Source organism: Scardinius erythrophthalmus (assembly GCF_964197995.2).
Source record: "Scardinius erythrophthalmus genome assembly, chromosome: 3".
NCBI classification, from domain to species: domain Eukaryota; kingdom Metazoa; phylum Chordata; class Actinopteri; order Cypriniformes; family Leuciscidae; genus Scardinius; species Scardinius erythrophthalmus.
In genome coordinates, this window is record NC_138223.1 from 50,401,552 (window position 1) to 50,427,297 (window position 25,746).

Below are 25,746 nucleotides of genomic sequence, written 5' to 3' on the forward strand. Positions count from 1 at the left end.
TCTTCAAAAATACATTTCAGAGCTAAACACAAGAAGATCATAATTATATGATCAAACAAATAAATAAAACATGCATACAGGAAGGCCAAATACAAATCTGCGTTACACACATTAAAAATTATATTTCTATCCTGAATAACACACAAAGGATGTTTGTGTGTGTGTGTGTGTGTGTGTGTGTGTGTGTGTGTGTGTGTGTGTGTGTGTGTGTGTGTGTGTGTGTGTGTGTGTGTGTGTGTGTGTGTGTATGATGTCACGTAGCAGGAGAAAGTTTCGTTATCTCTCTGTCGGTCCTTTTGAAGCTCCCCACAGGGAAGAAGAATGTTGGTTTCAGGTTTCTGGAGTATCTCTGAGATGCCATAAGTGTCAGAGACGCAGACCTGACGGCACCCAGGCCCTGAGTTACATTTTCAGGTTAAACGTTAAAAGTTTTGTCAAAATTTATAATGACAAGGCTTCTGGAGTTTTGTGTGCAGGGAAAACAGAATCATGATTCTTGCACATTCGTTACAGCCACAAAACTAATATTTTGATGTCATTGGGTATTTAATAAATCAACTTTGATTATTTTCTTCATCTTATTTTTTTTTATTAATTTCATTATTTGAGAGTGTGTCATGTTGTTCGTGGCTGATTTCTTGGTTCTCTCTTCACTCCTCTGTCTCTGTACATTTACTTCTGCTTTTCTGCAACACTGTCCATCAAAGCTCATCAAAAGATCACTGAGTGCTGGCAACTTTTGAGTTTAGTTTAAAGGGAGAATTATGGAAGGGGGGATTGGGGTGTAAAAAAAAAAAAAAAAACTTGCATCACACTAAGTTTATTACGGAAGAGGATTAGGGCCAGGCAATAATAAAAAAAATAAAACCATCTCGAGATTAAAGTCATTATAATGCGAGATTAAACTCGTTAAATTTCGAGAAAAAAAGTTGAAATACAATCTTGAGAATAAACTCATTAAATATTGAGAATAAAGTCGTGTTGCGAGAAAAAAACTCGTTAAATTTCGAGAGAAAAAGTCGAAATACAATATTGAGAATAAACTCATTACATTTCGAGAATAAAGTCGTTGTGTTTCGAGAAAAAACTCGTTAAATTTCGAGAAAAAAGTCGAAATAATCGTGAGAATAAACTCATTACATTTCGAGAAATAAAGTCGTTGTGTTTCGAGAAAAAAAGTCGAAATGAAATGAAGAGAATAACGCATTTGATCAGTGTTCATTGCATAGGCTACTGATAGAGGACATGGCAGAGTTGGATCACTTAGTCAAGCTATATTTTAGACTTTCTTTCAGTAACAAAGAATAGAACATTCTTAGGTCTAGGCCGGCTAGGTCTTTTTAGAAGAAAAAATCAGTCCAATTTGCGTGATGTACTCGCTTTTGTCCAACATGAAATTCATCAAGGTTTCTTGGTTTCCCATGATATACCATAAGACGCATTATTAAACTTGTTGATCCTCAAGGTGTGGAATTTCGACGAAGGAGACGCTTGAGAAGACGCCACTTGCGCTGGCCCAAAAGCACTCTGGCATATGGACAGCTATGATAAATTAAAACCGTCTGGCATTGCCATTAATGGCTTTATAGATGGTTACATTCGTTACATTTTGTGGATGGAGGCGTACACAACCAACAACGCTTAATAATGCGTCTTATGGTAGCCTATCCAGGGAAACCACGAAACCTCGATGAGGTTGATATCAGTTAAGCCCAATTTATACTTCTGCGTCGAACTTAAGTGGGATGAACACTGATCGAATGCATTATTCTCTACATTTCATTTCGACTTTATTCTCGAAATGTAATGAGTTTATTCTCCAGATTGTATATCGACTTTTTTTCTCGAAATTTAACGAGTTTTTTCTCGAAACACGACTTTATTCTCGATATTTAATGAGTTTATTCTCAAGATTGTATTTCGACTTTATTTCTCGAAATTTAACGAGTTTAATCTCGAATTATAATGACTTTATTCTCAAGTTTATTCTCAAGATTGTATTCCGACTTTTTTCTCGAAATTTAACGAGTTTTTTCTCGAAACACAACGACTTTATTCTCGATATTTAATGAGTTTATTCTCAAAATTGTATTTCGACTTTTTTTCTCGAAATTTAACGAGTTTAATCTCGAATTATAATGACTTTAATCTCGAGATGGTTTTATTTTTTATTATTGCCTGGCCCTAATCCTCTTCCGTAGTTTATTGTGATTGGCAAAACATTTTGGTAACTAAATGGAATTGTATTATTCAAAATAACAGAAGTTTAGAATTTTAGTAACAACATGTTAAAATGTTTACATGGTACAATGACTGGTAGGCTACTGTTTTTATCATTATTATTATTATTGCTTGACACAAATTTCACGATTTCAGTTATTTCATTCTCTTTCACAAATTCAATTCTTGTGATTTGATTTTGATCTTGATTCAATATCGATTAATTTTGATAAATATTAGTTACAATAGATACATGTTAATTTTTCTCAAGGAAAAAAAACCTCATACAATGCTGTAAACATACAGAGCCCTGTCAGCTATTATTATTATTAAAGATTAAAAATAACAACTCTAATTAAATATAATGTGTTTTTATTATAATAACAACATTATAATATTGTAGTGATATAGGTAAAAATATAATAAATATGTAGGCTAATATAGTGCGCATATTTAGCAAATGGTCTCTATAGCTAATATTTCTAGCCAGCTAACATGCTATGGTAATTAAATGGCTTTCTTGAGGTAAATGTAATGTTATGCTTCTCCAGTGTTATGTAACGTTATGTGATATACTTGTTCTCCAGCTATTTTATTGACTTCTTTCCGTGAGTTGAAAAACACTGATTGATCGATATTATGTGTGAGGTGTCGCACACACAGAAGAGGCTGTGTTTTCTGGTGGCACATATCATTTTTATTTCTGTCACACGCTGTACAATCTGAAAATTCAACAAAGACAACAATACATTAGTTTTTGTTTCACAGTGTTGAAAGGTTGAAATAGCTGGCAGTGTGACTCCATGTCAAAAAGTGAAACGCCCTGCGGCTCACCACTGCCCCCTAGCGTCACCCGCCAGTATACAGGATTAAGTGATGTTAACATAAACATCTATAGGCCTACTTAATAAATGGTAACTAACAATACATAATAATATGAATAACAATATACGAGTATTCGAATCTATGCGACTACAGAGGCATATACATTTCAGTAAGTTTTATTGTATCTTTCAACATAGCCTACCTATTGTTTATTCGTTGATGATCGGTTCACGTGCCGCTTGAACTGAGGCGCTACAGTGATCTGCCACTTCACATTTACAACGCCAAAACGATATTTATTGTTTTAATTTCGTAACAAAATTGACAGAATCTGAGAGCTTAGAATTTAAAAGTAACCAGCTCTGTCTTGTCTGTCAGTGTCAGAGGTGTAAAGTCCAGGTTCAGAAAGTAAGAGTCCTCCTCAGTATTTTGTTCACCTGGATTTGCTAATTCAGCAGGAGAGAGATCTAATTAGTGAAATCAGCTGACTGAGTTCATGGGTGGAATAAACATATGGCAGGACTTCTACTTTCTGACCCCTGGACTTTACACCTCTGCCCATAGAGAGGCGTTGGCCGTTTTGATGATGCTTGCAGTTTGCCGAGTTCTGCTGTTCTCACGCAATGAATGTTTAGCCATTTTGTTCTGCATGAGAAAATGTGTGTGTGGCGTGAGAGAGTGTGAAACGTGTCGATTAGAGTCTCAGGCTGAAAGCGTGACAGTTTGCAGCCCTGCCCTAGCACTAGATCGTGAATATCTTTTGCTCTTGTTCTCGTAAGTGAATGTATATATGTTAAATATGTATTTAGTCATATTCCAGGATATACAGTTTTTCTGAATTGCTAAAACACTAAACCCACTTCTCTGAACCAAATTCTCAATAGTCTAAACCAATTTGTTGAATAAATCACTCTTTCTGTAAAACATTAAACAAGTTCAGGTCGTTAAAACACTTTTTGCAAATCTCATGCACTCTTTTTGCAAAACACATTCTCACTCATTAAAACACATTTCTCACTGTGATGCACTTATGTTTCAAAACACTAAACACAGGCAGGCTAAAGTCAAATACAACTACAACACAGTTGTCATTGTTTACACACAACGGATCAAAATTGTTCACACTTATTTCCAATGATGAGAGGAAACCATACAAAATACAAGACAGTTTAACCCTCTGGGGTCTGGGGGGGTTTTGGGGTCCTTGAGATGTTCTGACATGCCCTGACATTTGTGCTTTTTTCAGTTGCTTATAAACATATTAATGGCAAAGGTGTAAATTCACTCTATTTAGCACAAACAGGGCTACCATAATATGTGAACAACTTGCATGTACATGTTTGTATTTTTGATAGAATAATGTTTATGCATGGTTTTTGAAAAAAAAAAAAAAAAAAAAACTAAAGTTTCTGAAATAAGGCCATAAAACACATTCTAAATATATGTAAATAAGACTTTTGACTAATGGATGACGTTGCCTAGAATTTTTATCTTCAAAATTATGTGAAAATCATCCTGCCTAATCATTCACATAACACAATACATTGATTTAAATCTTGTAAAACACTTTTTGTTTGGAAAGGCCATATGCGGGTGGGCGTGATTCACACCTGTGGAGTCAATGGGGCCCGCATAATGAGGCTGCATACGTAATGAGCCTTTCATTCAGGTGTGTGAATGAGCCACAAAAATGCAAGGACAATATATAACTGGTTTGTTGTTTTTTTCCACAAATTTTGCTTGCAAATTGTACAATATCCAAGGTAAACATTTCTAGTAATTGTGCAGTTAATTGTTCTCATACTGTATTTTCAGATTTCAGAAATTATTATTTTTTAAGGTTATACAATTACAACAACATTTAAAATTGTAACAATATTTCCAGTGTAATATTTATTTGTATTCGCGATTCATATTAAAACAGTATTTTTGCCAGCTGTAGTAGCTCCACAACAGCGCGCATCTGTGCGTTTGTTCGTTCATTCATTCATACACACAGGGTTCGAATTACAAAGTGGCTTTCGGGGGAGCCCTATTTTCCGATCCTCCCTGACTGACTTTAACGCTTTTGGTGCATGTTCGGGCATTTAAAACAATAGGTTTACAGTAAACAGTACAGAACGTACTTGGTTACTTACGTAACCTTGGTTACCTTAGACTAGAGATAAGGGAACGAGTACTGCGTTGCCTTGCCGTGCTATTTCTCTCACGTCAGGTGTTTTCGCTTCAGTCGATTAGATCTGTCATATGGCGAGTTTTCTCTATTTATACTCTTCTATTTGGCGCGCAGAGTCTGGCAGGGTGCCAAGCGCTCCTATTGGATCGCGCGCTTCTGCTTTCTCGCCATTGGTTTGTGCAGTTGCCTCAGCACAGCCTATCAGCGCGCTCGCGCGAGCTCTGATGCTCTCGCTTGTGCTGCTGCAATGCGTTTTAAAATAAAGGCTTCAATATTCTCGAGAAAAGGAGTTTTCCCTTGTACAGAATGTACAAGAAATGTACAGAAAATCAAAATCTATATGCGACACAAAAAATGGACTGTGTTTTAGAGCTCCCCCTAAATGTCTCAAAGTAGGCTTTCAGGGGAGCCCAGGTCCTTTTCAGGGGAGCCGAGCTCCCCTTAGCTCCCCCGTAATTCGAACCCTGCATACACATAAACGCAATTCATATTTAAACAGTATTTTTGCCAGCTGTAGTAGCTCCACAACAGCACGCATCTTTGCGTTCATTCGTTCATTCATTCACACACAGAAACGCAATTCATATTTAAACAGTATTTTTGCCAGCTGTAGCTCCACAACAGCACGCATCTGTGCGTTCATTCATTCAGATTAGAACAAAGCAAACAGAACTGACCTAATTCCTCAGCGGGATCCGTTTGCTCCTCGAAATGATACTTCCAGAACTTCTGAGGTAAATTTTTGCAGGATTATTATCAAGATAGTAGTATTCCTCACAGCATCGTAAAGTACATAAGTCTGAAAGTGAACTCGCGGTGTGTGTTATCCAGCTGATGTTTGGTCACAGGTTTGTTTGGATCGCCTCACATTTGCGTTTGAATAGCGCGCGCTCTCAGTGGGCGGAGCACATTAAAACTTAATTAGCTGAGCTCTTTGCATACATATTACATAAACTGTGAATATTTGTTTTTTATAACAATCCCAGCGGGCATCTTGATGTCAAAATTACGTCAAGAAATAGGTCAAAAATGAAAGTCAAATTGACGTCAAAGTGTTGATGTTAGTTTTAAGTGAAGCTGGTAATAAGTGTACAGCCATGCATTTCACCTTTTTGTTTGGCAAAATGACATCAGCAGAGGTCAAAATCTTGACATCAAATTGACATCAACACTTTGACGTCAATTTGACTTTCATTTTTGACCTATTTCTTGACGTAATTTTGACATCAATTTGATGTCATATTGATGTTAAATTGACATCAAATGCCCACTGGAATCCCAGCGGGCAATTGATGTCAAATAGACATCAAATTGACGTCAAACATAGTCATCAAAGAATTGGTCAAAAATGCAAATCAAATCGATGTCAAAACTTGACATTAAATTGACGTCAAGTTTTGACATTCATTTGATTTGCATTTTTTTTTTTTACATTTTTGAACACATTGATGTCCTATTCTAGACCATAAGAAAAATGACAAAACAGTATTGAATGCAAGACGTTTTTTTATTAAATCCACTGGATTTTTATATCAGAATCTTATACATAGATTTTAATCTACTATAAATCTTAATTGATAACTGCATTACATTTTGTGTCATCACAACAACATATTACATATTACAGGTTTTTATATCAAAGCTCTCAAGACATTTAAAAACAAAGAGCAAGTTAAATTAAAATAAAACAAATTAATGAACAGAAACATTGTAGATAAACAATAGGTGCATTCTACTTATTCAGAGTCTGAACAGACCTCAACGGCCGATTTCCCCTTTTGCCGTCCCATACCCCCATATCTATCAGGAGCAGACCGGAGATAGCTGCCCATGTATTTCTTAATTTCAGCCTCTGACGCAGAAGGTTTCGACTGCTGTACAGCACCTTAATGAATATAAAGCCACAATTAGCACTCATTTTAAGACATTAAAATACAGCATACATTTTTCAGCAAGCATCACTTGTACATGTACTGTAAATCCACAAAGTAATTAACTTTTTAAATAAGCATGGATAACCATCTAGTGCAGGGGCGTAGCCATCATTTCAAAAGTGAGGGGGACAGAATGCCAAGCGTTATACCAGTTTTGTTTGTTTTTTTGCACACCTTTGTTGACAGGTTTTTGCTTAATTGGCTTAATATGCTATTTATGTTTAAAGCAATAAAACAGAAAGAAAGAAAGTAGGGGCGATTCTAGGATTTTCATTTTAGGGGGGCTCAGCCCCCAATGAGGGTATGATGTTAAAAAAATGTTTTCGTTTATGATCTAATGCTCATTATTAACTAGTTTCATTCATTCATCCAGTAGCACGCATATGGCAGGGTTTTACAATCACCGAGGTCCCAAATGTGAGGTATTTAGGGGGGTTCGGGGGCATGTTCCCCCGAGAAAATTTTTATTTCTCTTATCTACATATGTGCATTTTAAGATGTTTTGAAGGCCAAAAAAATTGGATAACAATTAGCTTAAGCATGGTGCTGAAGCACCCCTAAAAAGGGGCTAGCCTTGCCCATGAAAGAAAGAAAGAAATACAGATGTTCTGTACTTTATACTGCACATAGCCTAGTATTGTATATTGTACAATATTGTTTATGTTTACATATTTCAAATTGTTTTTTGAGTAGGCTACGTCAAACTTCAAGCTTTTAAAACTACTTCAAACTTTCAGGTTAGGCTTTTTCAAGACAACTTATAGTTTGTCTACAAAAAATTGTATCTAACAATTGTAAAGTGTTACCAAATTATAGGCTATATGGTAAACATCATGTAGGCTACACGTTACAACGCTGCCTGATTCCAGCAGATATAGTGGCTGTTAATGCATGAAAATCCAAATTCAGCATTAACAATCACCATCTTTATTCTAATTTGAAGGGCGTTGATTACATATCTGTGAAAATAAAAGACATTACGAATAAAAAAAAGACTGAAAATAAGCGCACGTTTGTGAGGGTGTAGAGAATATTTTCAATTTCCAACAAAACTTGTTAATTATTCAGCTCGAGAAATAGGCAGAGTTATTCATCAATGTGCAACACAATTCGGATACCACATGACAACTTACAGTGATTTTTCGGGAAAATGGAGTGAAGAGTTTTTTGCCGTTTTGAACTCATTGCGACCTCAATGAAAATGATGGATCCAGCGCGGGTGCGAGCATGGGCGTGTCGTGATGCAAGCAAGAGCGACTGATTACCATGGAAACTCATCTTGACTCTTTGAATTTAAAATCTGGATGTATACACATTGGACCGCGAAAACCTCAACTTGTCGTGAACACACTTGTCCTATACGAAAAGCTGCAACAGCAGGAAAACAGAAAAACTGAATCCAATTTTTCAATGTCCAACTTTTCGTTTTTCGGATGAAAAATTAAACTGATGATAAGTGCTACCCATCTAAGGTGGCATAGGTATAACATAATTCACACATTCAAAACCTGTGCTTTTAATATTGTCTGAAAATTTGTAGATAAACAACTGCATATTTTAAGTTTATGCATGAGAGCGTCCTCTGGCTTTTGGATGTGGCAGCATTTGACCGTAATTTATTGAGAAACTGAGCATAATAATTGCACAATTAATTGTTACACCCCTACAGTATTGCCACTGTGCATCTGTGATGGCTAAAAGTTTGCCGCACAATGGGTAACACTGGATAGATACAACAGTACATCATCTAACCATACAAAAAAAAGTAATGTAGTACCTATTATAACACGGCATATCCGTGTTTTTCCAAACGCCTTCTTCACCCCTGAGCCGTCCATGTTCATTGTTGCCATCACTCTATTGGTAAGAACTCTGACAAAAGAAAAAAAAGACAACCAAGTAATATCAGTAATCATTAATTGTTAAGATTATTGAACAATACAACTAAGTGACCAGAACAGCTGAGCCTTCAAGCAGAAAACAGGGTACCCCCAGGATCCTCCAACTTAAATTCAAGGCTTTTTAAGACCTTTTTAATACCATTTCAAATGAAATTCAATGCCAACTTTGTACCAATTCCAACAGAAGTATGAGGGGAAAATGACAAATCTGTATACATTTTAAACCCTAAAAAATAATTATGTACAAGTAGACTATTTTAATTAAATAAAACATTTTATTTAAATTATCAGTCATATTTAATACATACGCGGCGGCATTGTAGCGTGCACGTGTGTAGGCCAATGTTAATTTTGGCAGCCATTTTTGATTTAGTCTTATTCTTCATCTTCAGACGAAAATGCTTATTGGTCTTAGTCACATTTGAGTCATTCTGCCTTTCATAGTTTTAGTTGACGAAATGTGTTTGCATTTTTTGTCAACTTTTAGTCATTACTTTTAGTCAAACTGCAGTTACTTTAATTTTGGTAACTATTTTATATGTAGTCTTTAGACAGAAAATGTCATAATTATTCTCTCTAGGCCAATTCGATTTAGCTTATGAGAAATTAAAATTAAGCTAACAGGCTGTATTGACATTGCACTCTTTAGCAGTAGCACTTGTGCAATTCTACATATCCCTTTTCCTTAGTTCTCCAATTTTTTAGAGTACCGTACCCCCTCTCTTCAAGACACGACTCTTCCACGACTGCAGTCACATCTTTCCATTAAGGGACAATATTTGCCCCATTTAATCGATTTTTCCATTTTATTTTTCACCTTTATAATCAGGGTTCCCACTCTAAACCAAATGTCAAATTCCCTGACTTTTCCCTGACTTTCATTGACTAAAAAGATGAATTTCCATGACCTATAATGAACGGCAAAACAGGCTGCTGTTTTGCAGAGCACCGAGCTATTTTGTTTTGTAGAAAGCCTTTCTTTAAAGTGAATTTTGTTTTGTATAAATTGTATTTTAATTTTAATACATTTTTCATCAACCAATTGCCTGTATTTAATAAATGAGAAGCAAATATATAGCAGACAATATAATCATGGAGGCGCGCCGTGGTCACTTGCATTGCACGTCAACTGGAGCACATCTCATCATAAATTAACCGAAACTCGGTGTATGACTCACATACATGAGAAATACATCTGAAGATAGCTTGGAATGTCTTTAAACGAAACAATTCAAAACGAAAAGAAATAGGCTACTCTCTGATTATGTAATCCATGATGTGGGACCTAATATTCATTTAGCCTATGTGATATTCATGCTTTTTTTCTTACAGTAAAGCACAGTCCACAAACAACCTCCCTATAATAAGTCAAATCTCTGGAGGCATGCTCCAAGCACACTCTCATCTCATCCCTTTTCCCACATTTGTAGTAATGACACTATAACCAAACCGGAAATTGTAACGCGTGCGCACGCAAAACTTTCTCGTACGCATGCAAAAGTTTCTCGTGCGCATGTGAAAGTCCGTATTATTATTTTTTTTGCAAAGGTCCCCTCAGGGGTTCCGTAGAAAGATGTGTGAAACAGTGCGATAAAAAAATCGGTATAGAAAAATTACATTTTGATAAATGGAAACTAAAATTTAAAGCAACAAACTAAATTCCCTGATATTCCATGACTTGGACAAAAAATATATAAAATTCCCTGACTTTCAATGTCTGGAATAGACCTTTTAAAATGCCATGACATTCCAGAAATTCCATGACCCGTGGGAGCCCTGTATAATACTTTTAAAAATAAATAATGCTTTAAATAAAACAATGTTCAATAAATATTCAATGTTAAAAAACGTTTAATATTAATAAAAATATGATATTAAAATCGCCAGTAGGTGGCGGTAACTCACTGTCTTTGTCAAAGCCACAGATTTTGTTGCAAAATAGAGCAATAAGCCTGTTTAAAATTTAGTACATCACTTAATGTTACCCTTTTTTTTTTCTTTTTCTTTTTTTACTGTTGTATAAAATCAATGTCACATTTGAAATCGTGTGGATATCGGGAAACATTGCATTCTTGCTCGCATAATGATCAACATTAAAAACACTGCTGTATATCAGCCTGCATTTTGATCGCAGATTTAGTCGCACAAACAGCGCAAGCGGCTCGTGACAGATATTCTCAAATGAAGATCGCTGAACTCCAGCTTGTCTGTGTTTTCAGATCATCCGCGCTTCTTCAACAATGTAGAGAAAGCGCCCGTGGATGGTTGTGGCCAGATACTACTGAAAAGACCGGGTAGAAAACATGCTCTTTTAACAGAAAAGCTCTGATTAGTAACCATCGTAACTGGTGCGCGCGCTTTCGCGCGTTCTTCTATGACGTGAAGCGCGAGGTGCACTCAACGTTACGCGACTAATTTTTAATTAGTCTACATTAGTAACAGCTAATTTTGTTACGGTATGAATTTAATCATAGAAAAGGCCAAAAAAAATTAAGACCTTTGTAACGAAATTCAAGACTTTGTATACCAAATTCAAGGCTTTTAAGGCCTTAATTTGAGATTATCAAATTTAAGACTTTTTCAATGCTTTTAAGTCCCCGCGGGTACCCTGAGAAAAGGAATGTCTTACAGTTTTTCACCATCACTTGGTGCATTTCCTGAATCATCATCAACATTTCTACAACAATAGTGCACTGCTCAGATTAGTATTATCTACGGACTTCGTCTGATTTACAAATTATACCCCTACATCTAATTTTTTGTGTGTGGTGCATTCGCACAAAATTTAGAATTATAATGGGTTCTAATGAGTTTACATTTATATTTACATTAAGTAATTTAGCAAATGCTTTTATCCAAAACACAAAGAGTTCAGGAAGCAATAAGCGATATGTCATACATGAGAAATAATACAGTAGGTGCTAATACAAAGTTACTGGTTTTAACAAAAGCTAGACCACTACATGTTGAGAGAAAGAGAAAGGGTTAGTGTGTTTTGCTGTCAAGTATTAATTTTGAATGTTGTGAGATGTGGTTGACCGGACAGAAGAATATTCCACCATGGAAGGAGTTATCGCTTTGTATTGTATTGCAATAGATTTGTGAACTATCAATATGTATCTTGCATTAAACACTTTGATGGAATATAACTAAATAGTTTGCAGAAAATAACTGGTGTTAATAACTGCCAGTGTGAAGGCGGCATTAGGGATTTAAATACATTTGTAAAGAATGTTTACATAAATATAAATAAATGTTGATAATTTCCATGTCTAGGCTATTATGACTACCACTTAAAAATATATCGGCCTATACAGTTACTAGGGCTGTCACTTTTATGAAAAAATCCTGTTCGATTTTTGAGACATAAGTGTTCATTGAATCGATTGTAAAATCGAAAATTGAAAAATAAAACGCCATATATGGGCAAATCCACGGACAACTAACAGGCATTAGGACGAACGTAAAGAGGGCGCGCCGCGCCTGACGCGCACAAGTCAGCAATATTTCTGATGATTTATTGGCGTGAAGTTTCGCGCACAATGACTAGTGCAACATTCTCGAAAAGCAATAAGCATAGTGGACAGCCATAGCACGCAGCATATGAAAAACATTACCTCATTCTTCAACATGGCTGTGTTTACGATTAGAAATGCCAAACAAATTTCGCCTATGTAGGCGATAGACCGTTGCCCGAATCTGTATCTGAATGCATGAGACTGTCTGAATACCGGGAAAATTCACAGTTTTGTAGTAAAAAGAGACACATTATGCAGAAGGATCATTGCTGTTATGCGTGTTTGTCAGAGCCTGCAGTTGCAAATGACGCGCGTTCGCTGCGGGCATATATGCGGGCATAACATGACGAGCTGGACGCGCTCCGAGAAAAGACCGTTAAAATCGATTCCCTATTTTCGTTTTCGAAACTTGCGTTGGTTGGTCCGATCGATTGTGCAATCGATTTTCGAACGTAAAGTGACAGCCCTAACAGTTACTGTAGTTTTTTCTAAGTAACAGTTACAAGAAACACACTTTCTGCGTAGAGGGTCCGTTTATGTTGGAAACAGCTCCCATTCATAAAATCGTTCAGTTTTCACGTGTTGTTTGTGCACCCAACAACGGTACAAGTTGAGCCACATGGAGCCATTGCTTAATCTGTCAGCATTACTACTTGTCAGTAATCAGTTTCACCCGTTTGTACCGCGACGCGAGTATCCCTTGTGTGCTAGCTTCATTAAGCGTTAGGCTAAACCGGAACTGAGATACCGTCAACAGGAAGTATCGAGTGTCATGGCGACGCCCAGTAAGACTTGCAGGAAAGTTGTGGATAGGTACTGAAGATTAACATGAGATTGACTGAAACTGAGTGTTTCACCCCCCCTTTAACACACACAGTACTGTCCCCTTTTACTTAACAGACACTTAAATTGTAAAAATAAGAGTAATAGTAAAGACTACTAATAAATAAACAATAGGCCTATGCTAAAGCCATTAAATAGCAGTCCCAAACTTTGTTAATACTAGGGATGTAAACGGTTAATCGAATATCGATTAATTGTCAACAAGAATTTACTCGATTAAATTAAATGTCGGCTAATTGAACATTGCGACGTGACACGAGATTCTCGCGGGCGGCGAGAGACCCGACACAAACTTGAGGGGGCAAAAAAGAAACCAAACATGAGGTGGTCAAAACGGAGTGGAGTGTGCTGCCAACTCTCACGCATTCACCGTGAGACACGCGCAATTGACACTTTTCACACGCCACACATCCATTTTCTCACGCACAGAAAAAAAAAAAAAAAAAAAAAAATCTCAGCTCTCAGATTCTGTCACTTTTATTACGAAATTCAAACAATAAATACCGTTTTGGCACTTGTAAATGTTACGTGACAGATCCCTAGCGCACGTGAACCGATCATCTCTAGCTAATAGTAAAAAAAGTCAGTGATACAAGTATTTGAAATGAACATGATTTCTTAATGTCTAGTGACATATCAGGGCCATTTTATGATTAATTGAAATACATTTCTTACATACAGCTCCTTTAAATAATAGCCTACTACCAGCTGATAGGGCTTTCTGTTTACAGCATTAGGTGAGTTGTTTTTTTTTTCTTGAGAAAAATTAACGCCTATGAAATGAAACCAAGGGGCAACATTCTAATCTGAAAAATGAAGCCTACCCGGAAGTGCGAAAAACTACAATACATTGAAAATCCGCTAGGGGCAGGTCCCAAAAGGGAGCAAATGTCCATAGACCCCATGTTAAAATGTCCGTTTTCACAGCATAAATTCATGTCTTTACAGGTTGGTCCCATGGACTTTTATTGCATTTTTCGATAGGTACCGAGTGCCTGACAACTGTGAGGGGAGTGAATTTTTTTATAACTCGTTAGTTTAGATCGTATTTAGATATAAAATATATGAAAAATAAGGGCGTGGTTAACTTTGATTGACAGCTTGATTGACAGCTGAGCATAGGCTGCGCCGAGTGGAATTCCTGAAATTTGACGTCTCGGCCATGATCTGACACAACACATCATACCACCTCTGTATCTTTCTGAACATTTGTATTGAAATATCGTACATAAAATGGGTTGCTCTGCTATAAACTGCACTAACCGACACTGTAGGAGGACTTCGCTCCAGTTTTTCCGGTAAGTGACAATCCACAACTATTTCACGTAACTAGTGAGCACTATTTAGCATCAATGTTTGTGGGCAGTGGCACTGCAACAGTTAGCATGTATTTTAACTTTTCATATACTAGTATTTAACCGAAGCTATAGTTTGTGAAATTAAACATTTCTCGTTGTTAGTGTGTTTTTTAGTTAGCTTAGACAGCCATTATGAAAGTATAAGTAGCCTAAAGGTATAAAAAGCCTTAAAACGATTTGCCAGAGGAACAAATTATAGTTTAATGAGATCAAAGATCGTCCGTTAGATATAGCCTACACAAGACAAATTATATCCCATGTTTAACCACTCCATTAGACTAGAGACATCCATCAGCGGCAAACGTAAGCAGCACTAGCCGAGGTAAGGCTGTTCCAGGCGGGATACATGAGCGCCCGGTGATCCCTTGGATCTCACAACTCCGCAAACGTCAGATAAAAATTTTAAATAGGCACTATCTGTATAAACAAACAACATATTTGAGATTAAAACAACTACATTCTCGACTGAAAAACTCATAAAACTACATTTCGTGACACAATAACAGTAGTATTTTTAAATTCCGCGGTCTTTCTCCTCTGCTGATATAACATAGCACATATAACGGCTGACATGAAAGTCCATTTTTCTGAGGTGAAAGACTTGATTGCAGCTTGATTATTTACTGGAAAGACTTGATTATTTCAGCGTACACTTACGTCACTGCCTGGTAGTTCCTATTTGTGCAGGGTTTTCTGAAGTCGTGATTTGCCTCTCATAACATAACATGCTCTAAATGCACGCATAGTGGATTTTCTTTTGTAAACGCGGCTTTGAACGATTACGTAATTGTGACATCCGTAATCGTGATTAGAAATTCGATTAATTATGCAGCCCTAACTTAAAGTGTTTACTCTTAAACACAAAAGGCATGTCCACTTTAATAAAAAATAATATTTATTAACGAACGCGGCAAAACTGATGAAACAAATGTGGAACTTTTGAAATGAACACGGCAAAACTGATGAAATGAATGCAGCAAAAAAACTGACCAATCAAAATTTTGGTCGAGCCAGAACGTATCGACCAAATAATCGACTGGGAGATTACAGCCCTAATTTAAAGCGAGCCGAAGCAAGCCGTACCGTACCGTGCAACGTTTTGGCACACTGCTATTTTACTTAGTTTTAGTCTATTTTGCGATTTAAACTTCTTGTCCGGCTGCATTGAGTCCATATAAGCAGATCCGGGCTTGTGGACACCAAATCCTGTTATTTAAACATGCCATCTGGCTCTTCTGCGTGTCTGAGTGAATGAACTCATGAGTCATCTGAGAAATGCACCAAAGCATGGTATCATTTACCTTTTCATCATATTTTTTACACAGTCCTCAAGGTCTGCACCCCCAATCCTGACTAACCGAGACACCTGAAAAGATTTAGAAATTTTTATTTTTTTCACCATCAGAAACACAGGAAAAAAAACAGTATTAGTATTGGCCTGGCATAGTTATACTGACCATCACATTCCTCTTTTCTTCAACGGCCAGTTGCCCTTCCAGATTTTTTAGCTCACGCCTGCTGTTCATTTTCTCAAGGTGGAACTGAGACTCTGGGGGCTCACGGTTTTGGCCCACCTCTGACAGCTTTGCCCGAATATCAGAAAGAAGATAAAGGACCCGCCTTTGGAATTCTGAAAGTCAAATTGGAATGAAAAATATTTGTCCCATTTGCAAAAAATACCACTTTCAGTAAGAATATGAGGTGGTATACTTACTTCCATTATCTAATGGGAATAGCTCTCCACCCTCTCTGTGCTGGTTCCCCCTAGCTGGTCTTTGGGAGCACTCATAAGAAGAGCTGGAGCGCTGGTGTGGGGAGCTGTCCCGTGGGCGTGAAGAGCCGCGGCGTGGAGTGCGGGACCACTGGTGTGGGGTGCTGCGAGTCGGAGATTTGGACCGGTGGCATGGAGTGCGGGACCGCTGGCGTGGGGTGCTGTGGGTTGGAGATTGGGACCGGTGGCGTGAAGTGGTGTGGCGTGGAGTGCGGGACCGCTGGCGTGGGGTGCTGTGGGTTGGAGATTGGGACCGGTGGCGTGAAGTGGTGTGGCGTGGAGTGCGGGACCGCTGGCGTGGGGTGCGGTGGGTTGGAGATTGGGACCGGTGGCGTGAAGTGGTGTGGCGTGGAGTGCGGGACCGCTGGCGTGGGGTGCTGTGGGTTGGAGATTGGGACCGGTGGCGTGAAGTGGTGTGGCGTGGAGTGTGGGGCACCTGGCACGGACTGTGGGACCTCTCGCGTGAAGTGCTGTGGTGCGGAGTGTGGGACTGTTGGCGTACAGTGCTGTGGATGGGAGTGTGGGACCACTGGCGTAGAGAGCGAGAACTTTGGAGGAGAGAGTCATGGAGTGGACTCCTGGACCTGGATTTATAATCATTTTCTTCTGATCCTAATGCCTGGCTAGACATTTCTCGAATCCTTGGGGGTTTTGGAAAGGACAGACCTGAGGGATGAAAGACAACCAAATGTAACAATAAGATGAAGGATTGGCATATATACACTGTTTTGGATCTGGATATATATATATATAGTATAGGTATTAGGGCTGGGCGATGTGACAATGTTATCGTGTATCGCAGATGTCTTGCAAATATACTGATGCCGATTAAAACAAACAGATACCAGACAATAATTAATAATAATGTAAAATATGCCTTATTAATGTTTATCATGCGATGTAGGCTTTAGTGTGAATGTTATGTTGTTTATATGCCCAGGCAGTCAGTAACAGTGGCAGAATTCAGGAAACGCGGTTTTGTTGAATATGTGCTGCTGTTTTCTGCCGGTTGCCACAGAGATAGACCAAGAGAAAGACGAGCTGCATCGGCAAAGCAAAATCTTATGCTCGCGGGGCTGTACCGGAGTTCAAATTGTCCTACCCTGTCAGATTTTCCTACCGCAGGGCAACATTTATTATAATCTGAAATTAAACACTTGAACAATGTTTTGTTGTGTGGCAACCATGGTATAAGAGGAATAATTGACTCCTGTCCGTTCAATTATACTTAAAATGCTGACTCGAAAACGTTAGTGTTAACGTTAATCCTGTCAGATCGTCCATTGACTGAGCGCGTGTACGGTCATCTGGTTCCGTCCCTTAAAATGAATTTTTGCAAATAACAATCGCGGTCCTGGACAGTAAAACCGTTTAATGCACAGGTAGTTCCAGTCAGTTTGATTACAGTTAAAAATGTATCCGCTACTATAAACATTGGTAACCATAGTAACAGTTACGCTTGCAAGCAGAGTGAGAGACACATATGAAAACGTTTATTTAGGTAGGCTAAATGGATGATTTTTTGCATATCGTTTAATTTGTATAGTGACAATTTTGAGAAATGGGCCCAGGCACAAGACGAAATAGAAGACTTGGAGAAGACGTTGAATGACAAAAAGCGGCACAAAGAAATAACAATAAATAAATGACATGTTCATTAGTTCAAATAAAGATTGCCTTGTCACTGTCAGTGTTACCTGTCATTCATAAATGATTTTAATAAATCCATTAAAGAATCATTAAGTTAGCTATATGCTTAAGCAGTGAGGGGACTGTAGCTGCTAGACTTTAAAGAAGAGACGCACACAGGTAACTCGCGCACGCATCTCTCTCTCTCTCTCTCTCTCTCTTCAGTTCTCTGTCTCTCTCTTTTAATAATGAATTTAAATAAATGTGATAATTCATTCAAATAAAAGCAATCCGATGGCTCTACTTTATTTAAAGCGGACGGAGTGCTAGAACTAACGAGCTGTAACTTAAGAAAATAATGGCTGGAAGAAGTGCACCAGCTTCCAGCGAGTCTACATTAACTTGCATTGTAGTTTCCTTTTCTACAATGGAGGTCAATGTAGACTCGCTGTCACCGGAAACTGCTGATTTGAGTTTGTAACTTTTGAAATATGAATATTTTTGTTCCAAAAACCCACCGATCTGCTTCGTCCTGCTTTCATGCTCATCCTCATCTGTGTAAGAGGAGAAACAACAGTATAATTACCATACATAGTATCACAACATATATTATGCTCCAGCACCAGAAACTAGGGCCCTGTCAAAATGAGCAAGTATTCTATACCTAAAATAAACCCTGGGTATATTTTTTTCTTTGATACCCTCTTGACAGGACCACATTCTTCCTCACTGAGCTCTGCAGTACTTGTTTGGTCGAATGCTTCACACACTTCCGGATTATCTAAAGTAAATAGAAAACAAACAAGCTTTTAATACCTTCATTGATTTGATTAGTAGAAAAAACAATTTCGCTTTTAAAAAATGGATGTTAACTCACTTGACTTGAATTTGATTTTCAGCAGTGGAAACATTTTCCAGCTACTTGTTGGCGTTCGCATCTCTTTAGCTGCTTTAGTTACATTAGACCCTGGTGGCCAGTGTACCATGTTGTTCTTCACCCAAACCTCTGGGATGACTCCCTCCTCCTCTCCATTTGGCTCTTTCCAAACCGCCCTGACCCACATCATGTACCTATACAAAAATCAAAACAAATCAGTAGTAAATGAGACAGTAGTATATTACATTGCATTATCCTATACATTTATACATAGGTATGTGCAATCCCCTGCTGAGATCGAACCCACAACCTTTCGTTGTTAATGCAATGCTCTTACCACTAAGCTACAGGAAAGCTATATTATTGCAGTTGTAACAACTGGTCAGCTTAATCATTCTCTGAAGATGCTGCATGCAATCTATATAAGGGCAGCATTTTCCCCTCCATTCTCAGAACAAGCATCATATACAACCTCCACAACCTCACAAAGATAATGGAAGAGCAGTTAAAAACATTAGTTGATACCAGTGATATACTTACAGTTCAGTTACGTTCTATTTCATGCAACATGGGGAACAAAATGAATCCTGTGTCAGCTTCACCAGGGTTGGCTGGCAGACAGACAACTTTACGAATCAACTGCTGTTTGCTGATCAGTCGACGTGTAGTTCTACTGATATCTCTAACACGGACGATGTTGAGCAGTTTAGAATCACAAGGATCAGTGAAGAAACTCTCTGTGTTGCATTGGCGTAGCACATCGCAAACCAAGGTGCCGTCTTCATGCATTTCCTTCACAAAGACATAGTCCTTGTTCTGAAGGATGAAACAACAATCTCTTGGCCTTGTGGATATGCGAGTAAAGCTCTCTTTGGTAAAAGGCTTAGATTTTGTAGAATTTTCTAGTTCTGCTAGACGCTTGGCAACTTGGGCTATAGGATTGCGAGATTGTCTGACCATTTTCTTTAGAGTCTGCAGGTAGTTCTCAAATGGAAAGCATGAAATCCCATTCAGTGAACCGTTGAAGTGTTCCACATCATCTGGTAAGTGAATTAGTGAATGAACATTGTATACAGCGAAGGTGTTTCCATATATAACCTCACACTTCTTCACAAAGTACATGAGTAGCTCTCGGGCATAGTCTAAGTGTTCCTTACGGTCTGCATCATCCGAATTCAAAAGGACTGACACCGCAACCATCAAGGAAAGAAAGTGTTTGTATACAGCAGGTGAAACCACTTTTCTTAGAACCACTGGTCCAGTATAAAGGAGAAACTGTCTAAGTTCCGTAGCCTTCCATCTGTCCAATTCCAGTAAAGTCCTAGGTTGCCGTGCAAACTCACTAGGTAGTTCTCCATTCAATGCCTTTAGTTTATCTGAAATGTCACTCCTTTGCTGAAATGACAGTCTGCATGTGTGGGGTCCTCTCTGCATGTAGTGAAGCATTCTCCTAACTACACCCAAACACACCAAGTGCATGTAGTCCAACGCAAATGGCCGAACACATGGAATTCCAGCTAGTGTCAGTGGGGATTTCCCAATTTGATGGTCTTTGTAGGCAAGTCTACCGAAATCTGCTTCAGACCTTGCAACAACACCAGGCGCTGTAGCACCAAGAACAACTCGTCCCACATAGGTGCCTTTAACTGTGCAGCGCTCACATGCGAAGTAGCTATTGTGATTCTTTATGCATTTCAGGAATGATCGAGCTGGTGCATCACAAACAAAGGCTTTTACAGTCACTTGCAGTGCTTTCTCTCCATGGACTATGCCATCTTGCATAAGTTGCTGCAACTCCTGTAGAAAATCAGAGAGGTAATCTTTAACTGGGCTCGGTTTTGCTTTTCCACAGTAGAGTGCCACAATGAAGGGTGCAAAATCATGGAAACTGCACAGGATTGGCCACATTTGCAGACTTGATGATTTAAATAATGGAATGCCATCAATGTTAAAGCACAGATCTATTCGGTCTTCATGGAAAACAGGATTCTGGGATAAAACCTTCAGTACTCCTGATGCAATACCAAAGTAGGCATATTGTCCACCACACAGATCAACTACTTCCACTCTTTTAGGGGTTTTCAGCAGGGTTCTGGCATCCTTGGGGAGGCGATGTCCTTGGCGCCTTAGAATATCTAGTAGTTCATTTAGTCCAGATCGCTTGCATTTGTTGGTAGCTGCCCATGCTGCAATTTCCTCTCCCAGATCAGGAGCAGTTTCCTCTGCAGAATCATCACACAAATTGTCAGCAACCTCAGAGTCAGTGTCAGAAGACAGCACTAACGCATCAGAGTCATAATCTGAAATGTTGCCATCGGCTGAAGGTGGCAAAGAGTCAGTTTCATCCTCACTGAACCGAGCCCTCAGTAACCCATCTGCATCACTGCTATTTGAATCATCATCTGCAAGAGACAGCACTTCAGCATGACGTTTCCTCCAGTTTCTGTGGTATGCCATAATTTAGCGTCACAAGTAGCTGCAAAATAAGAGGAATCCATATAGATCTCTAAAACATTTATATTTACAAAGATGTTGTGTAATAGTGACAATGCATGGGCCTTTGTTATATTTTTAAACATTGAAACAAATTATCATGCATTTCAGCAGTAAGGAATACCATCATTAATTAACAGACAAATAATAAATAAAATCTATACTGAACTTTTTGCTTCAACCTCAGTCAAAACCAGATACTTCCTTGTTAGTATTTTAATACGTTAGTTGTATTATCCATCTATAGACACTTAGGCCTAAACGATAAATTAAATTTAGCATATAGAGGTGCTAAAATAAATATTTTTACGATGCATTGCGATGCAGACATGGACACTTCACCAGTAACAGACCATAATCGATTATAGTCTACTGCTGGTTTTCTTATGGCATTCATCGATATATTGCTGTGGTTTTTTGGTGTTTACCAAAAAATAATTTACATTAAATAAAAATCTGAACACACTGCCTATGTAGCTCTGCCCTGTCTCTGTAAGTCAAGAGCCGGACTCATGCATTACTTTGTATGTATTATTATATTATCAAATATCAATATGTAATTAGTAGGGCTGGGGGAATTAACGTTAAAAAAAAAAAAACGCATTTAACGCAGCACTTTATTTTTTTGCCTCGTTTTAATGATTTCCTGTTGCGGCTGCTATTGAAAAGCCGAAAATATGTGCATCGGGTTTCATTCTCGCGCGGCTTTCATGAGCGGGTCTTTTCCGCTCCGTGTGCGCCGCCGCACTCTCCGTTCCGTGTCTGTGTGTGTGTGTGTGTGTCGGCCATAGGTGTAGGCGGCTGCGCTCTCTGCTCAATGTTCGACTCCGTGTTTGCGCTGCGCGTTCTGCTCTGTCGTTCACGGCCCAAACGTTTCAATGTACCGAGCACTGGAAAAGCAAAGTCCGCTCAAATAAGGTGAAATTTCTCTTTAGACTTCTGTTTGCTGAGCTGGTATAGTAGGATATTGCTGGCCAACAATGTTAAAGGGATAGTTCACCCAAAAATTTAAATTCTGTCATTTACTCTCCCTCAAGTTGTTCCAAACCTGTATGATTTCCTTTCTTCTGCTAAACACAAAAGAAGATATTTTAAAGAAGGTTGGTAATTAAACAGTTGCTGGTCCCCATTGACTTCCATAGTATTTTTTTTCCTACTATGGAATCAATGGGGTCCATCAGTCGTTTGGTTACCGACTTTCTTCAAAATATCTTCTTTTGTGTTCAGCAGACGAAAGAAAGATATAAAGGTTTGGAACAACTTGAGGGAGAGTAAATGATAATCATACATGCTCTGGTAATAATAGCTTTTTTAGGACTATAGTTTATTTTTATAATTAGTTAAAAAAATTGGAAAAAAAAAATCTTAAATTGATTGTTGATTGATTATTGAAAAAAAATAATACATTGATATATTGATGTTTAATATTATTTTAATATAGGGCTATTTTCTGTTCCTTTTTTTCCGGTGATTCGAAGTTTAATTATTGATGATTACAAGCTTGGAGGAAATGCAATTAATTGCAATTAATTACAGCAAATTGTGCAATTAATTAGTTAATTTTTTTTTAATCGATTCCCAGCCCTAGTAATTAGTCACATAAAATAATATAAGATCTGTGGCAGCGCATTGTGAAATCGAATCGAATACATGAGAATCGTAATAGTATTTATGTGTTTGGTGAGGGGAAAGATGTGGAACTCGGTCCATTGTTACACCAAACAGCACATAGGCTATAGGCTGATAACATTGGATCTGTGTTTTATGTGTTTTTATTTTGGCGATAACGGTCTGTGCTGTTTAGCTTGTTGCGTTTTATGGGAAATAACAGTAGACATTAGCCTACCTAATGAGGCGGAGGTGGTGTCATCCTGATCTTGACTTGTACACACACGTAACCAACCGTACCTTTAAGTGGCTTAACCAAAGTGACTTCAACTTATTATTTCTAATAAAATTAGATGAAAATGACAATTATTAAGTTATAAGTTATATAAACATTGGTTATTCAACCAAACAGGATTTATTTATTTTTTATCATCTTCAACTAACTTTTCAGCCCACAATGGCCAACTGAATTAACCAGTCTTACTAAATGATCAAAGCTCATTCACATCTTGCATTCTCTGTGATTCATTTTAAATGATTCTCTCTCTTATATTCCCTATAGGGATCTCCCAGTCACGTGACCCCTAGCTAGAGGTCTGCACGGGCTTTAAACTGAAGCCCGAACCCGGCCCGTACCCGCGATCATTTAACCCGACCCGACCCGACAATTACATTTACATGTTAAGCCCGAACCCGACCCGAACCCGAGGTCCACTCTGTTTCTAACACCAGCCTACCAAGACTACCATTTTTGCAATAGTGTAATGATTGCTTGAAACGGTAAGGCCATCCTTAAAAATATTTTGGTTTGCCATAACAGCCAAAAAAAGGTCGGTAGGTCGGTCTGTATTTTTTTTTTAACTGAACACCGAAGAATAATATAGCGGTGGTAACGTGTTCATGTAACATAGGGTGCGCTGCCAATAACGCGCCTAAAAGCTGTCAGGGAAAAGTAGCCTAGTAGCCTATGTCAAATATATCAAGGACATTTCAATTGTTTATTAATAAACAAGTGTTTTCTGTGTCAAAGATAAATTTGACAATGCTGATTCGCAATCTTCGCAGTAAACGCGCCAGAGAGAAATTCACATTTCATTAAGCAGAACACAGTCTGTTTTCTTTCGTTTTGAATTGTTTTGTTTAAAAGTACACATTTCATGCTTTCTATATATAATATATGTCTCAAGTCTGAGAGGCAAGTAGCTTATAGCCTATACTCTGTGTTTCGGACCAGCTCCAGTTCACGCGCCGGCGACACCGTGTCCTGATTATATTGCCTGCTATAGCCTATTTAGCCTCTTATTTATTAAATTCAAGAAATTGATTAATGAAAAATTGATTAAAATTAAGATACAATTAATACAAAACGAAATTCACTTTAAAGACAGGCTTTCTAAAAAACAAACTTAATGAAGTGGTCAAAATTATGTCTGCCCACTCCATTTGTCTCCCGATATTTCCGGGATCATCTTAACTTATTCATGCTTTTCACTTTTCATATAATCTCAACAGAAATTTAAAAAATATATATATTATTTTTATTTAAACATGAATATAAAACTAAATCGTTTTTTAATGACTGGGTTACAACACATATGCCTATTAGCCTACAAATAAATTTAATGTCGGTGCGTCTTGCCGGTGAGCATGAGGAGGGAGAGAGAGCCTACAATTTTAGATCACTCATATTATTTTGCTCGATATGCCAATTCTTAATATTTGATGTTTTAATGCCTGTTTGAGATCTCTGTGAAAGTTTTAATTGTAGTGCCGCTTTCAGAGCTATTTACACAAATATATCCTTCTCAGTATGAGTTATGAAGGAAGAGAACGGCATCGACAGTCTGTGTAGCCTATGCACATTGCACATCTGCGCACGCATGTAGGCTACTTTCTTTCTCGCGCGTGCCGGTCACCACAACACAGAAAGCAGGCAAAGCACACGGCGGCACGCAAACTATATAAAGCCTATTTATTTTTTCTTACAAACCCGAACCCGAGGCTGTTCATAAAACATTAACCCGAACCCGACCCGAAACCCGCACATTTTTCGGGACCCGTCGGGCTCGGGTCGGGTAGCAGACCTCTACCCCTAGCCGCGTGTCTGTCAGCCATTTTGACGGAATACTTCAGCGCACCTAACGTACATACATGAGAATGCGGATTATCACGTTTTATGGCTGCGAATTGATGAGAATAGTGAAAAGATTGAGAATTAAAAATGACACAGAACGATTAAAATGTAATATTTAAATATTTAATCCAAATAAATAAATGTTCGTGGTTCGCACTTATGTTATTCATTTGTTCTCACACACTTCAGCGTCGCGGTCACTGGTTTAGACGAACACTGACCACTATCTAGCGCAGCGGCCGTCAGCTAGGCAACTCTTCACGTCATGTCATCACAAAAAGAAATATACAAGAGTAAGATAAAGGAATTAGGAATCATAGATCCTTATGAAGCTCCACAAGTTCTTTTTACAGGCATTAACTGTGTAGAAAAACTTACTGACATTGAGTTCGGTGACATTTACAGCTACCTTATTCACTTGCCATCACGCTACACCGGAGCTTCATTAAGCATACAAAA

At 38.1% G+C, this 25,746-nt stretch overlaps 1 protein-coding gene and 1 pseudogene across 2 annotated transcripts in view; one reads left to right on the forward strand and one right to left on the reverse strand.

The window, feature by feature from the left end:
• The window catches only part of LOC308687943 (B-cell receptor CD22-like), a 72,643-nt pseudogene that overhangs the window by 22,281 nt on the left and 24,616 nt on the right, over positions 1–25,746 (forward strand). The window lies entirely within an intron of this gene.
• LOC308688572 (uncharacterized protein) lies at positions 19,184–22,125 on the reverse strand. Its single transcript, XM_081361705.1, has 2 exons — positions 19,593–22,125; positions 19,184–19,246 (listed from the first exon to the last, which is right to left on the reverse strand). Exon 1 carries the CDS (start codon positions 21,507–21,509, stop codon positions 19,596–19,598), a length of 1,914 nt encoding a protein of 637 aa, XP_081217831.1. The 5' UTR covers positions 21,510–22,125; the 3' UTR covers positions 19,184–19,246; positions 19,593–19,595.

Excerpts from the sequence above, each read along its gene's own strand:
- LOC308688572 (XM_081361705.1), bottom strand. The coding sequence starts at position 21,509 with ATGGCATACCACAGAAACTGGAGGAAACGTCATGCTGAAGTGCTGTCT.